Source organism: Hemicordylus capensis, chromosome 1, assembly GCF_027244095.1.
Source record: "Hemicordylus capensis ecotype Gifberg chromosome 1, rHemCap1.1.pri, whole genome shotgun sequence".
NCBI lineage: Eukaryota > Metazoa > Chordata > Lepidosauria > Squamata > Cordylidae > Hemicordylus > Hemicordylus capensis.
The window spans coordinates 361911221-361926630 of NC_069657.1; the positions used below are offsets into that span (position 1 = coordinate 361911221).

General features: G+C 44.0%; 1 protein-coding gene across 3 annotated transcripts; it reads right to left on the minus strand.

The window, feature by feature from the left end:
• Positions 1-1220: 1220 nt before the first annotated feature.
• Positions 1221-10378, minus strand: ZBTB2 (zinc finger and BTB domain containing 2). 3 transcript variants are annotated; one of them, XM_053292514.1, is made up of 3 exons: positions 10255-10378; positions 6780-6962; positions 1221-4274 (listed from the first exon to the last, which is right to left on the minus strand). In XM_053292514.1, exons 2-3 carry the CDS (start codon positions 6950-6952, stop codon positions 2906-2908), a joined length of 1542 nt encoding a protein of 513 aa, XP_053148489.1. In that variant the 5' UTR covers positions 6953-6962; positions 10255-10378; the 3' UTR covers positions 1221-2905. The 3 variants fall into 3 exon arrangements, with proteins under 3 accessions (XP_053148489.1, XP_053148496.1, XP_053148485.1); XM_053292521.1 differs by lacking the exon at positions 10255-10378 and adding an exon at positions 7612-9651; XM_053292510.1 differs by lacking the exon at positions 10255-10378 and having other exon boundaries at positions 6780-9651.
• Positions 10379-15410: the final 5032 nt, after the last annotated feature.

Genomic DNA, 15410 nt, shown 5'->3' on the forward strand with positions numbered 1-15410 from the left:
GTAAACTGCCTTGTGATACATTATGAAAGGCAGTATAAATTGAACAATAAATAAAAGGTTGCAGCCAATGAAGTATTTCTTTCCAGCTATTCAGTGCAAGTGCAGAAAAAGCACAGAGTGTGGTATTGGACTGGAATTGAGCTTCCTGAGAATCTCGAGCTTCCTTTTTTGTTGTTTAAAAAGGGCACGTGCCTAGCATCTATGGCTGCAAAGTGCTTAAAAGCTTGTGAACAATCCCCGCTGCAATCCCAGAAGCCAGAGAAGTTGCTGAATAAGATTTCCAGAAGCGAACAACCAAGGGTTCAGTGCATTGTGTATCTACTTATAATCAGTAAAAGCTGAATAAATGATAAAGAATTACAGTATATGTATATACTGTACAGGCTGCAGAATTCAGCTTTTTCTAGGCACATCACTTGGATTACCTTGGTGTAGAGTTGAGTTTTTTTTAGTACAAATGTTCACACAGTCCTGCTAGTATAGAGTTGTATAACTGATGCAGAAGGCTCCATTATAGTGCTCTTCAGGACACCCTGTAAGGTAATGGTTCCCAATTCCACCATTGCCCAACCTCTCTCCTTCAGATGCACACCCCAACTTTTCATGAAGCTGTTACCCCGCATTTAGTCCGTTAGTTGTCAATGGAATAGCAAGCCAACACTATTGGGCTGGTGTAACTTGCTAATCCTACATATTAACAGGCTAGTGCAGCAGCTCATTTTCTTTGAATGTTTGAAAATCCTAGGACAGAAGGAACTACTGTAGTATTCCTTAATAGCAGTGGAGCAGCAGGTTCACATAAATACTGTATGGATCACAATAAATCGTAAAGGTCTCTAGTCTGCTTAACATTTTGAAAACGAGCCTAGAAACCCTTCCCTGCTTATGACTGATTAGATGCAAGCAGGCTTATGCCACAGCAGGTACATTCTGTGGCCCACATTTTGCCCAGCATTAGGAGGGCAGAGCTCAGACAGCCATGGTGCTGTGGACTCTTGATAGATCATGTGGGGCTGTATGCATATCTTAGCATGAGTCAACAGCAGCCTCTTCTCATAAAGCCTTCTTATGGACAGCCCTCCCTTTCTGCCACTGCTTCTGCACAGTGGTCCCAGTGCACAGGGTTTTGGGGAGCCCTGGCCCAATTCAAAAGGTCTGCACGGCATGCACATTACTGCTTATTATCATTTCGCAATCACCTTAACGTATGACAAACTAAATTTCATTTTATACCATGTTTATTATGTGAAATAATGTATAAAAACTTACAAACTGGAGAACGTAACTAGACACAAAATAGGATGATACTCAAAAAAAACATTGATACGCAAATAAAATACAAGAGCAGAGTTGGATCTGCCTCTCTCTCCCTTATCAAAACATACACTGCCTCAATTTCTGGAGGGATGCTTCTGCTTACGGAAACATTCCCACCAGTACAAATTACTATTTAAAGGACTCACTCCTGTCAATGTAGGTTTTTTTTAATATATACTATTGGAGAATATTCAGATATCTATATATATATATTTTAAAAAGAGTTAAAAATCAGCAACTTGATTTTAAGTTTGGCAGACAGTACAATCCTGAGCAGAAACTGAATGTACAATACGTTCTTTTTAATTTTTGCATACTTTCCCAACTGGAGCCTAAAGTAACAGAACATGAAGAACATACAGCTTTCTACTCCTGCTGCTGAAAACCAACCATGATGTATTTTCATTATTCTTCTTGCATTTTGTTGTGTTGCAAGAGGATGCCAATAATTAACAAAAGACCAGATTCCCTTTCCCTTAACTCCTACAGGTTTATCAGGTAAACTCAAGATTACTAATTTGATGAATAAGCCAAAATACTTTTCCTCTTTCTGTGAGTGGGGAAAGGCTTAAATCTATTATTCCTGCATGCTTAGCATAGGACTCACTATGTACAATTCTTTAATCTCTGGTCCCCTCCATGTTTTGGATGACCAGCACTCATTATCATCCATTTGTTTCCATTTGGCAGGATTAAAAAAACGCATACACCCTGGACCAATTTAAATAACTTGTAAAAAGGACCAATTTGTTAAGACATTAAATGCTGCTTAATTATTCTTCAAAAGAGCTGGCTGGTTTGTTTTGAGAAAGGTGCATGCATAAATTTACCTGCATATAGCTGGAGTACATACACTCACACATACACACAATTTAATGCATATAAAACGATTGCCATCACATTATTACTGCTATTTTAAAATCTGATCCTAAACACATTTACTTGGAAGTATAAGCCCCACTTCTATCAAAGAAATTTATTACCAAATCAGTGTGTTGGGTCACAGCCTTAGTAGTACATTTTTTGAATGGATAATAACATCAGTGAAGTTTGCCGGAAACAAACACTTGACCAAAAGCAAAATTAAAAAAACATTAAAACTCCAGACTAAAAGTTTCCTTGGTTCATTAAGGGAATTTCTGAGCTTTTGTAAAATGACAACTATATACAGCTTAGAGCTGTATAAAGTCTTCCTCTTAAAGGCAACGTTATGAAGGAAAATAATTGTACTTAAATATAAATATATTTTGTTTTGTTCCTTCTCTCATCTTGCATCTCACTGCATTCAAGTATATAAACAGCCTCAAACTTGCAGAGAATCTGTTATAGATGCATTTCCTAGCACTAATCACATAGTTAGCCAAGTTACCCTTACACATTTTCTTCTGTATTAAAATCAATTGTTATGATTTGATACAATACCCTTTATTAATTTTATATTTTTGCAGGAAAAGGACAGAGTCAGACTTCCTTCCATGTCAACGTAGTTCTGATTGGGGGAGGGGAGAGGAAGGGAGGGAAAGGAAGGAGAGGTTTAGTAAAAATGAGTAAAACGTTTGTTTTTTTAAAAAAGATATGAGTTTCACAGTCAGTCTAACAACACTGCTTCCTGTTCTTTTTTGATAGAGTCTAAAACAGAGTGATCGCTCTCTGTGGTTTCAGCATCCCCACCACCTAGCAGAATGGACCGATCTTCTTCTAGAGTAAAGACAGAGTTCTGGCTTTGGCACGAATGTTTGACAACTTCATTGGGCGTGGAGAACGTTTTGTCACACAAATTACATTTATATGGTTTGTTAGTTTGCACCAACATGTTGTCCATTTGGTTACCTTCCTCAAAAGTACAAAGTTCCAGAGTCTGCTTGTCTACCATAGTATATGTGTCCATGCTTTGGTTTAGACATACATGTCTAGCAGCTTGATTGGCCCGGCAGAAACTTTTGTCACAGGTGCTGCACTTGAAAGGTTTGCCAGTATGTATGTACATGTGCTCTCTCCAGTGGCTTTTCTGAATGAATTTGCGTCCACAGATGGAACATTCATACTTTCGCCGTTTAACTTCCCTTTCTTGATCTGCCTGCTCCAAATTGTCTATGTCAGCAATGTCAGAGGGTGGTGGTGTCTCTGCCTGCTGCTGCCCATCAATAATTGGTGAATCTGAGATTTGCTGCATCTCACTATCACTAATCATTCCAGCTTCAGGCACTTCCATAGCATCTTTTTCAGGAGCATTATTACAGAGAGACAAGGAAATACTACTTTCTCCATGCTGGCTTGAGGTGAATGGCACTCCTGTGTGAATCTGGAGGTGTTCGCGCAAACTACTTCGCAGATTGAATCGTCGACCACAAAGGTGACAAGCATAGTATTTGGGGAAGCTTCCATTCCTTTTCATAATGCTTGGTTTGACATGTGCTATTGTAAGGGACGCAGGCTGATCATCTGAGGAAGAGGCTTCCATATTGGTTTCATCTCCTGGAGAAGAAGGATGAGGAGCAGCTGAAACCAGTTCTGGAGACAGTGAAGATTGCAGTGGGTCAGAAGGGGCCATATTTGCCTGGGGCACTTGAGGCAGAGGTGGCTGTGGTAACTGTGACAGTTGGGAGGCTTCATGAACCTGGTTGTCTTGGTTGACTCGGGATGGCTGTGGCCTTGGTTCTCGCGCAGGCTTGTCAGCTGCTGGAGCTGCCTTTGGGGGATTTCTTGCCTGGTGATCAGCTATCTGAATTCCATATAACGAAGATGCCAATGGAAAAACTTGTTCTGCATGTGCAAAGTTTCCTTGGCTGGCAAGGCTAGCCTCTTGAATCAGTGGATATGCGTGCAGAAATTTTATTCCCTGTTCTAATCGAACAGGATCTATGAGCTGCGGTGCCATCTTCCCAGTATACATCAAATGCAAGAGATAGCTGAAAATATCTGGCTGTATGTCAGTTGCCTTTAAACGGACACATTCGCTGAAAGAAATGAATAAAGAACAATATAAAATATTTCAGAATATATATGTGTGTGTGTATAAATACACACACACACACACACATATATATACATACACACACACACTTTGTTTTTCATTTTATATTTTAGAAACTACAACAAACAGAAAAATAAAAACAACAGCTCCACAAATGAGCTGTTCATCTCTGTAACTTATGAAATTCATTTTTGTAACTTATGAGGTAAATTTACAATCAAAGCAAAGGCATTCAAACAAAACCTCATGCTGGGGAATGCCAATGCTTCCAAAGAACCTGGAGATATAATGTCATCACAAACATATGGCATATACAAACACATCAAACATCCATTTTCACTTTTCAAGGCATATGTATGAAGATTTTGAGTAGTCAGTATAATTAGAAAAGGGAACCTAGTGTCCCAATAAATAGTTCTCACAGGTTGAATCGCAGGAGCTCTTTAACTGTATAGATATTTCACCCTGTATTAGGATATCCCACACACTGTCAACGCATGTTTGGATGGGCAGTGGTTTCAAATGTTTCCAGCCTCTAGCTACAGAGAATATTTCAGCTACAAGGAGCAGGGAAATAAGCTCTTTTGTGAAAACAGAGGCCAGATCTTTGCCAGGGTTCCCCAATAATATTCTTTCAGACTCACATGGGATCTGGGTGCCCCTCATCATACAGCAGAATGCTACTGCAGCATTCAAGCCCAGGATGGGTGGATTTTGCTGCTAGACCACCAGTCATGGAAAAAGGATCCTGTTTCTCCACATTTTCTCCAGCACAGATCTAAGCAAGAATGAGCTGTGTGAGCCTCCGGGACATATTTCTGGAAGGCAAAGAATGCCTATGGGGGCAGGGAAGAACAGCAAAATCACTCTGCTGCTTGGCAAGACTCTGGCTGAGTTAGAAGCAGCCTGTCTGTGTGGAGACACAGCTTTGCAGGCCCCCGACCCCCACGGGCTGCTCTGGATGTCAGCCCGTGAGCCAGTTCAAATGAACACCAGCTTCTGCACGTGATAATGTCAGGGCCACACCAAGAACGTGCCTGCCCTGATGTCACCGGCAGACCTGCTGACGTGATCTAAGCACATCCTTTAAGTGAGAGGGATGTTCATGTTTAAACAGAGTCGTGGAGTGTGTGTAGAGAAAACAACCTCTTCATGCGATTAAAAGATGCCCCAACAGCATGTCAAGACATCTTGCAGTGACATCAGGACATGAAGAAGCTCACGTGAAGAAGCCAGTGTTCATCTGAAACAACTCTGTATCTTTAGTAGCACAAGCATAGCCTCCCTTTCAAGATATCAGATTTGATTTCTAAAACTGTTTTGTGTAATTGCTCTCTACCAACTTTCCTGGATCAGTGGTAATGAGGACCCCAAAGAGTTCCAGATATCCTTTACCCATTTCAATTCATAGAATTTAAGTATAAACAGTGTAAGTAAAATTACTATATGACTGATATATTTAAAATTTAATAATATTTGGTTAAGAATTGCTTTTGAAACAAAACCACCTTCCTTTCTATACTAAAACCAACTTCAGAGAAAGAAAATTATAACTAAGAGCAGAAAGTCATCCCCGGTTCAAGGGAACTCAACAGAACATGTAATCTGGATACAGAGTCTTATGCATTGAAGAAAGACAAAATCCTTCCTGTATTTGGACAATTGGGGTGTGTTTGCTCACTACTTGGCTCCTGGAATTTTAACTATGGTGAGACTGGAAGAAGGTCTTGGGTTCATTTGCTCCCTCCCCCACACCTCTGTCCCACGGAGATGGTAACGTGTACTGGGAGATCTCATGATGTTGGAGATGCTCTAGCTCTGGATTTCCTGCATCAGGCAGAGAGTTTATCCACATGACCTACACGCCCACCCACCCCCAACTCTATGATCGCATATAACCCAACCTATAAACCAGCTAGCAATAAATAGGGCTGTGCAAAGATTCAGCTTTGAAGAGTCAAAGCTGAACCATTTGTATAATCGCCCTTGGCTTTGTGTGAAGACAGTGGCTTCCAGCAATTACCTCTGTGCAAAGCAGTCCTCTGCACAGCACTGGGGAGGGACATTAAAAGGATCTGGAAAGCGCTACGGGAAAAGTGGCGGGAAGGATTACATTTCCCACCACTCCTGTGTACCTTCCAAGACATATCTGGGGCTTCCTGGGGCTCTGAATCCTATTAATGGTCCTCCCCAATGCTGACAACAGGACAACACTTGGTAAGCATGGCTGCTGCCTCCCTACAGGGCCAGGGGTGATGTGCAGATGATTCAGCTTCTTCAGACAAATCTTTGCACACCCTTAGCAACTAAGTGCACAACATTTACATTATAATTGGCTTAACTGATTTGCGGATTGAGCTGGAAGTTAGTTACTATGACTGATAAAGCAACTCACATTAGGCTGCCTTAATGCTTTGAAATTCCTTCAAACTGCTTCACCTCATCTAACTGCATACTTTTTTTTTTAGTGTGAACCTTTTATAATTACCTGCTCTGATGAACAAACAACATCTTGAAGTAGTTAGAAAAGGAGGCAAGGACAGATTTGTGTGCCTTGAAGTAAACATCGCCAATAGCAACTGTGCAGTCACACAGGAAACCAAACTCTCTCTGAGCATTAAGTTGCTGAAGAAGAATAAGTCCGTGATTGGCCAAATCCATTTTTTAAGATCTGCAAAATAATAAAGAATAACAACGATAACAACAACTAACATCAACAATAATAAATTGTCCTCTAAATTGTAGGAGGAGGAGAGCTGGTCTTGTGGTAGCAAGCATGACTTGTCACCTTAGCTAAGCAGGGTCCACCCTGGCTGCATATGAATGGGAGACTAGAAGTGTGAGCACTGTAAGATATTCCCCTCAGGGGATGGAGCCGCTCTGGTTCCAAGTTCCCTCCCTGGCTTCTCCAAGATAGGGCTGAGAGATTCCTGCCTGCAACCTTGGAGAAGCCACTGCCAGTCTGTGAAGACGATACTGAGCTAGATAGATCATCAATGGTCTGACTCAATATATGGCAGCTTCCTGTGTATCTGTGCTAATTTGCAATAAAATTGGTTTAAGACAATGATCAGATGGAAAGAAATTACATGATATACTATTTCAATGGGTTCAAAGTGTTAGAAACGTCAAAAATAGGTAGGAAATTACTTCTACAGATCTTCTAGTCTTCTAGCTATGCAAAATATTGGAGAAAAATAAGAAATAAAACAAAAGAAGATTAATATCAAATAAGAGTTAGATTCCCTGCTAGTTTTACTAAATGAAAGTTTAGCCTACACAACATCAAAAACTGATTGTACTTGATAACTATAGCATACATGTTATGCTAAGATGTGGAAAGCACCTTCCATTCCTAGTACTCTTGAACTGGAAAATAAGAGTCAAGAATAAGTGGTTATGCAAAGTTAACGAATTATATTAGAATGAGATGAGATACGACAGTGGGATAGTCTCAAAACTTAATGATGGATATAAATTTATTTAATTATGCTGATACTGATGCTGTTTTTAACAGGAAATGCTACACTACTTATATTTAGTTAATATTTGAATAATAACAATGTATGATTAAGAACAATTCTGTAAAACAAAATCTCGATGAAAATAAATTTCCATAAAAACTTGGATAGAGATTATGTTAAAGATGTGGTTGTACAGCACAACAAACTGACACTAAACAGTGTATGAGCCTCAGAAATTAAAATCAGTTGGGAACTTGCCAGTAACTTTAATAGGATCTGCATAGTACTAAGAGTTTAAGTGATGGGCTTAATGTGTTTTAGTAATAAACATAAAGGAACTGGGTTTTGAAAAAATGAACAATGGAGCCCAAGAGTGATAAAAGTGCTAAAATTTGTACTAAAACATGTAAGGCATTGCTGTGGAACGGTTTGTGGAACCAAGATTTTATCTGAAGTGCCTAAACCCCTTGGGTGGGGGCATGTATTCAAATGCCAAGGTGTCATCGTCTTTGACACCTGGCATTTTCCCTGTTCTGCCTGTTGGGATTCAAAATACTGAAGCTTTGACTTCAAGAGACCATGCAAGTAGGCTTGCAGGGCATAGGAAATTCAGGATTGGGGCAGCAATGTGAGAAAGTTGATTTCTGTATAACTACTTTATATGGGCTTAAGTTCAAAGTTATTTGAACAATACTCTTGGCTTCTAAGTGACCCACTAGTAATGGCTTTTTCCATCCACAGAGCTGCAGTATTTAAATTCAAAGCAACTGAGACCCAATTTAAAGTACTCCCTTTAAATACTTAAGCGGAGTATTGTGGACTGATTTTTCACCCCTATTTTGCAAATAAAAAGTTTTCAAAGAAAACTCCTACAGCTTGGAGCACAGGGTCGAAATTCTAACTGCATCTCAGCAGCAAAGAAAGCCTAGCCCCCTACTGGACTTGGTTAGAAAATCGCACCCAGCTACTCTTGGAGCTTTCCCAGACAAGCAGCAGGAAGAGCCTAAAGTTAAGGTGTTTTAAGCAGGGCACCCAAGTGCTACTTTTTTAGGACCCCTGTAATACATGCAGTAACTGCGAATAGTCAGGAGCAAAGCTGAATAATGCCATTGGCTGTAGGAATGGCACCTTCTGCCGCCAGTCTGACATAGCTGTAAATAGAAATTGAATAAATAATAATAAAAGAATAATAAATAGTTCCATCCTCTAACGCCTAAGTGTTGCGAAGCTGCGTGCAAGCTCCCTTTGGAAAAGCCCCTGGAGACGTGTCCCACCCCCATTTTTCACACTATCAAGCCACCAAGATCTCAAGGATTGCTTTAAAATGCTCTTCTGGAAACTGGTGCCGATTCCTGGAGCTCCCAGGACAATGGCAACCCGATGGGAAGCATCCGGCGAGCTCAGCCGGGGATTCCTCCCTTCCCAAGACTGCCGAAGAACGCCAGAAGCAAGTGCATGCGCAAGCTGGCAGAACTCGGGCAAGGACGAAATGCTCCTGGGCTTCAATAGGATCAGGAGAGAGCAACAGCAGCCAATAGCGGTGGAGGACTGGAATCTTCCCTTCGCTCTCACATCCTCCCCTTCTCTCGGTGAATCACGCTGTGCCTGCGGCGACGGCGTCTCCTATTGGCTACCACTGTGGCGCGGGAGGGGGAAGGGAGCTATACAGGGAAGCCGCGAGGCCGCAGCGCGCCGTCACCGCCGCCTCTGGCCGAGACAGCCAGAAGGTGCCGCGGCACGCCACGCCCCCTTCCCCTCCGCACGCGACGCCGGCCCCCACGTGCGCGCACACGAAACGCACGGAGGGGGAGGGGCCTACGGAGGACGGACGACGGCGCGGGGCGACGTAAGCAACGCGAGGGAGGCTGAGGCGCCCAAGGCGCGCGAGAGACGGGATCCGCCGCTGTCGCCAGGGCCGCCTAGGCTGCTGAGGAGACGCAGACGGAGCCGCCCACCATCAACCCCCCCTTCCCCTCTCTCTCCCTCCTCCCTCCCTTTCCCGCTCCGCGCGGCTGCCTCAGCACCCGCCCCTCCCCCCTTCCTCCTCCTCGGCCGGGCGGTTGCTGCCGCTGGTGAGAGAAAAAGGGAAAAGGCCGCTACGCAGCTTGGCGAGGAAGGAAGGACAGCGGGGAGGGGAAGCCGGTGCGAGGGTGAACAGGCATCCAGGGCCGAACCGAGCCCAGCTCGGCGCAAGCCCCGGCAGGGCTGGAGCGAGCTACTCCCCCCTCTTAGCCCCCGCCGGGCGACGCCGAGCCGCCGCCTCCTCCCTAGCCCCCTCGTAGGGCCTTGGCCGGTTAGTGAGGCAAGCCCCCTGTGGGGCTCTGAGCCTCCCCCTCTTTCCTCCGGGCCCCGACCTGGCCTAGCCCAACCGCCAGCACAAAGGTGGGTGCTGGGGAGGGGGAAGCGCCTTGGCCTCCCCCACTCACGCCGCCACACCACACACACCTCCCGTCCACCCCCACCCGCTTCATTCGGGACCGGGGGGGCGCCCGTGCTCACCTGGCTCTCGCTCTCGCGGGGGGGGGGCGGGGGGCGCCGTCTCCGCGCGCCCAGCAGCAGCAGCAACAACGGAGTCAGCGCGGCGGCGGCGGCGGCTTTTCCTGTCCGGTTACGTTAGGGTCACATGACCGAGAGCGGAGCAGAGAGGCTGTAGCGAGGAGCCCCCGCCGGGGAGAGAGAGACAGAGAGGAGGGGGGAGGGGAGGCGGCGACGAGGAGAGCTGTGGCGGCGGCAGCAGCAGGCACCCCTCCCCCACCTCCTTCCCCGCCCGCCCGCCCGCCCTGCTTCGCCTCTCTTCGCGCGCGCCGCTTCCAGCGAGCAGCACACCAGGCCGCACCGGCTGGGCTCAGCACTCCCTGAAACGACGGGGTACGGAGTGGGGCCCGGCGGCGTTTGGTGGTTTAGGGAAGGCTCCATTGAAATCTGCTCGCAAGAAGTGACGGCTGCCTCTTAGAGCCTCTGCTGCTCTCTCGATTTTTGCTGATCAAATATAGAAGGGAGATAATCGCCACGAGGTGGCCAAAACAAAAATTAAGTACACTTTGTTTTGGTGTGTGTGTGTGTGTGTGTGTGTGTGTGTGCGTTGGGGGAACAAAAAGGAGGAGACAAGGACAGGTTAAAGGGTCCGTCCCCACATTTTTTTCCTCGTTATTTTGAAAGAATTTTAATGCAGACGCTTCTATACTACAGAATAGTACACTCAGTGCAATTTAATAACATGGATTTGACCTTGTGAAATTTCGCCGGTGTAAACACTTAAGAAAAGGTTTGGCGATGTAGTCAAAATAAAAAGTATTTGGCATAGTGGTGTCCCTCTTGATCAATGTGCAAACTCGAAGATTAGCTTGCCATATTTGGCAGTACAGATATATAGGTCGCAATCAATGCAACTATGTGTGCTGAGCTCCTGTTGAAATTATTGAAGTTGCATGTGCCTAACTGATGGATAGTGCCAGTAGACTGCAGTACTAACGACTTTTGTGACTGTTCACAGCTGTGTTGACACAAGAATGAAATTTTCTCAAAAAGCAGAGTAGAAGTCATGCAAATAAGGATAAACCTAGAATGGCTCTGCAAGGTTCTGCTGCCAGTGTTTTGAATATATGTTCTTGCATCTGAAGCTAGAAAGAAATATGCACAAATTGCTGCTGTAGTTGATTCTTCTAGTATATGATTACTCAGAAATATGCCCCAGTCAGTTCAGTGGGACTTCCTAATAAGAATTCATAATGTACAATTCTGCTCCCCTGCCCCCAGAAAAAAATATTCTGGGGTGTACATTATGAATGCTGTAAATTGCTGGGTCTTCATCAGGTCTTTTAGTTAGTTCTGATCAGGTAACCTGTGTACTTTACTGTATTATTTATCATTGTATACTCTTTAAGTATCAAATGCCTGCCCTTGCTTTGCAACATTATGCATTGTAAGGATCACAGAATATTATTTTGGTTTCAGTAACATTTGCTTTGCATTTATGTACTAACTAGTAGATGGCTGTACAGTATTGAAGTTGGGGAAAGGTTCTCGGCTGAAGAAGTTGAATTCTTAGTATCTTAAGATTTTGTTGTGTGTTAATTCTTTTTAGTTTCATAAAGTTGACCTGGTTAAAAAATGACCTCAGACCTAACATTGTACGTTTAAAGAAAGGAAACTGGTGGGTTGTGAGGCCTCAGCCTGAGGTTTATAAGTGTGTTTTAACTGAAATGTTTGAACTGGTTTGGTTCCATTGATTTTATTATAAGGGAAGTGGATCTGAAAAGACTTTAAAATTGTGAGGAGAAACATAACCTTGTACACCATTCTGGACTCCTTGGAGAAAGAGCAAGATATAACTGCATAAATAAAAATGCATTGACTAGATTTAATCTGTTCCCTGGGCTGCCATGCTTTTAAGGGCTGTGTGGCAGGCAGCAGTTCAACCTAGGCAGCTGTAAGGCACTGCTCTGAACAACATGGAGCAGAGCAGCTCAGGAGTGCTGTTTGAATCCTGCCTATGCCACAAGTTCACAAGATGGACCTTCAGTAAATCTGTCTGTCTTGACCTCAGCATTCCCTGTCAATATATTAGTGACTGTTAGTGGTGTGTGTGGTTTTTATTTATTGGTTATTGTTCCTATGTTATACTGCTTAATGTACACCTCTCCAGGTAGTTTACGTAAACTGGCAGAAAGCTGCAAGCTCTGGGGTGTTGGGAGGTATCATAAGTAATGCCCAGAAATCTTGGGGGGAGCCTGGACCTACCTCTATATTGCAGAGCAGCCCCCCCCCCCCCCCCGAAGTAGCACACAGGCTTTGCAGACATGGAATGCTACAACAAAGGGTCCAGATGAAGGCTTTTCTCCTGTCAGTCAGTAGCACACAGTCAATCACATGGGGGGTGGGGAGACAGGTGAGAGAGAATTGGTAAGAGGGAAGGACGGTAAACCATTAGCGTGGGTGACAGTAAGTGTTAACAGTTACACAAGAGAGGTGCTGTGTCAAGGAAAAGGGGAGAAAGTGCCACACACAAAGGGTGTCCTAAAAACAAGCAAATGATGAAGAGGGAGATGTGAAAGTAACAAAATATATCCCAAACAAAACCTGCTCTGACTCCGAACTCTACATTTCACCTTCCTGTTTCCCATCAGTGCCCAATTCTATCCGTTCCTCACCAATATGACACATGCACTTTCAGATCTGACTTGACATTTTTGCCACAGGCTCCAATTGTTTACAATATAAGGATAATAATGCTAGCCCACCTTGCAGGATTGTGAGAATGGCTGAAGTAATGTCAGTGAAGAGCTTTGAATATGTGACCATCCTTTGGGTGCTGTTAGCTTTTGAGGCAAAAATAACCATTGCTGGGAAACGGCTCCTTGCTTGTGGGGATAGTTTTAACTACACATGTAAAGAAGTACAGTTGTTCCTCACCTATCTTGGATTTGCCAATCATGGTTTTTAGTATACACGACTGGAAAATTGTCACCAACCGTCAGAGTATTTGCAGTTTGGTGACTTTTTGGAATTGGGGGGCAATTTCTGGGGTCATGGAATCATTTCTGGGGGTCAGGGTGGTTTTTTGGGATTTGGGGCAGTGTTCCCTCTAACAGATTCCCAGATGTTGACTACGGCTCCCATTATCCCCAGCCAAAGGCCATTGCAGCTGGGGGTGCTGGGAGTTGTAGTCAACGGCATCTGGGAATCCCTGTTAGAGGGAACAGTGGTTGGGGGTATTTTTCACTTTTTAAAAAAAGGGGGGGCACTCTGACCCCGTTTCCTATTAAAACCCATCTTGCTGACTGTGAATTTACCAACCACGAGGGCTTCCAGGAATGAAACCCTCACGGTTGGCGAGGGACTACTGTACTTCCATTTGTCCTGAATCTCCCAGCATTTAGCTTCAACGGATTACTCCAGATTCTAATATGAAAGAGGGAGAAAAACTACACTCTGTCCGCTTGATCCACACCTTGCATATTTTTATACACCACACCTTTGACATAAATTTTTATGTCAGGTGTCCCTGCCCCCCACTTACCCACCTTATTTCTAAACTAAAAAGGCCCAAACGGGGAGTTGCTTCAGCCCCCTGATCCTTTTCAAGGAAGCCATAAAAATGTTCATTTTTCAAATGATAGGCTGCCGATTGCTTAAATTTGGGGGCTTGGGTGTCTTTGCTTTTAAAGCTGACATTGTAATGTTTTTGTACTGGAGTTACTGCATTTCACAAGCCATGTGAAAGCCTTTCTGTCCAAAGCAGGATTAAATGGGGTACATTAACAAATAAAAATGACACAGGAGTATAGCCTTATATTTATGTGCTAGTACCTAACAGTTTATGGATGAAAATGGAGACACTCTCTTTGGAAGTCTAACCACACCATGGTGCACTGCTGGAGCCTCCCCTGCTGCTACCCTGAATGGTTGAAGGCTCTTTCCTGCCTTCGGAATAGTTGATTTTGCCAAAATGTCTCTGCAAAGACTTCTGAAACAGGGTGTGGTGGCTGTAAACTTATAACAGTTTAATTTTTTTTAAAAAAAATAAAGCTTTATAGGACATTGCATTTCACAATTACTCTGGTGATAGAAGCAGCCTGCAAACCAAAAACATGCTAGGCAACACTTGCTATCTTGGGGATCCCAAGATGTTGGACCACAACTCCCATTGTCCCCTGCTGCACCAGCTGTTGCGGCAGGGGATTGGAAATTGCCTGAAGGTCAAATTAGCAATCTGACTGAAACCGGATCCCCACCCCCACAGACACACACACAGACACACACCCCTTTTACAGAGAAGCATCAGTCTGCAAGCAAACCCACTATCGGAGGAATTTGCTCACCTAAATAACAGTTTGAAATGCTCCTTCCAGAGTAGCATAGGTATGCAGTACATTTCCCAACTCAGTTATGAATTAACAACTTAGCTGGCAAGGACTCAGTGGAGAAGTGGTTCATAGAAACTAGCAATGTGCAATCTTGTTACACCTGAGGACATCCTAGTCTTAAGATAATCAACCAAGCACAGCCCTATTTACCACTATTCAAGCCACGTGGCCTCAGAAAAGGGAAGAGCCCGGAACACAACATCTTGGAATCTATGTGCAAGTTGTAGCCCTTTGCTCCTCACTCTCTTCTTCTTTGCTTTCTTGCCTGATTATTCGTGAGGAGGCCTCCCTGCCAACATGCAACGAATGCACCAACTTACCCAGGAAGGATATTTCAACTACCCTCTGGCCCTTATAAAGCCTCCTTACTGCATCTTTTCCTTCTCTGCCTCCCCTCTTTTTATAATATCCCACTCCTCCACCGAGGAGCTCAGAGTGGTGTACATGCTTATTTTTATCCCCACAAGAACCCTGTGAGGTAGGTTAGGCTGAGAGATACATGACTGGCCCAGAGTCACCCAGTGAGTTTCATGGTTGAATGGGGATTTGAACTCAGGTCTTCCCAGTCCTAATCTAACACTCTAACCACTGCACTATGCTTGCACTTTTCACGGCAAGCCTTAAGCCAGGCTCTGGTTTAGAACCTGAGCCAAACTGATTGACTTTCAATTAGGACTTCAGCTAAATTATTTCCAGTTAGATTACTAGCCAAGATTTATTGCCTTGCCTAACCAACCTTTTGCCTTCTGTATAAGCACTGTTTTACAGCAGTTCCACTCTTATGTTTTG

What these genes read in the sequence shown, in the direction of transcription:
- ZBTB2 (XM_053292514.1), bottom strand. Translation starts at nt 6,952, where the DNA reads ATGGATTTGGCCAATCACGGACTTATTCTTCTTCAGCAACTTAATGCT. An exon ending in TTGTTTGTTCATCAGAGCAG is followed by an intron (nt 4,275 to 6,779) that starts GTAATTATAAAA and finishes CATTTCTTTCAG; the next exon opens with CGAATGTGTCCGTTTAAAGG.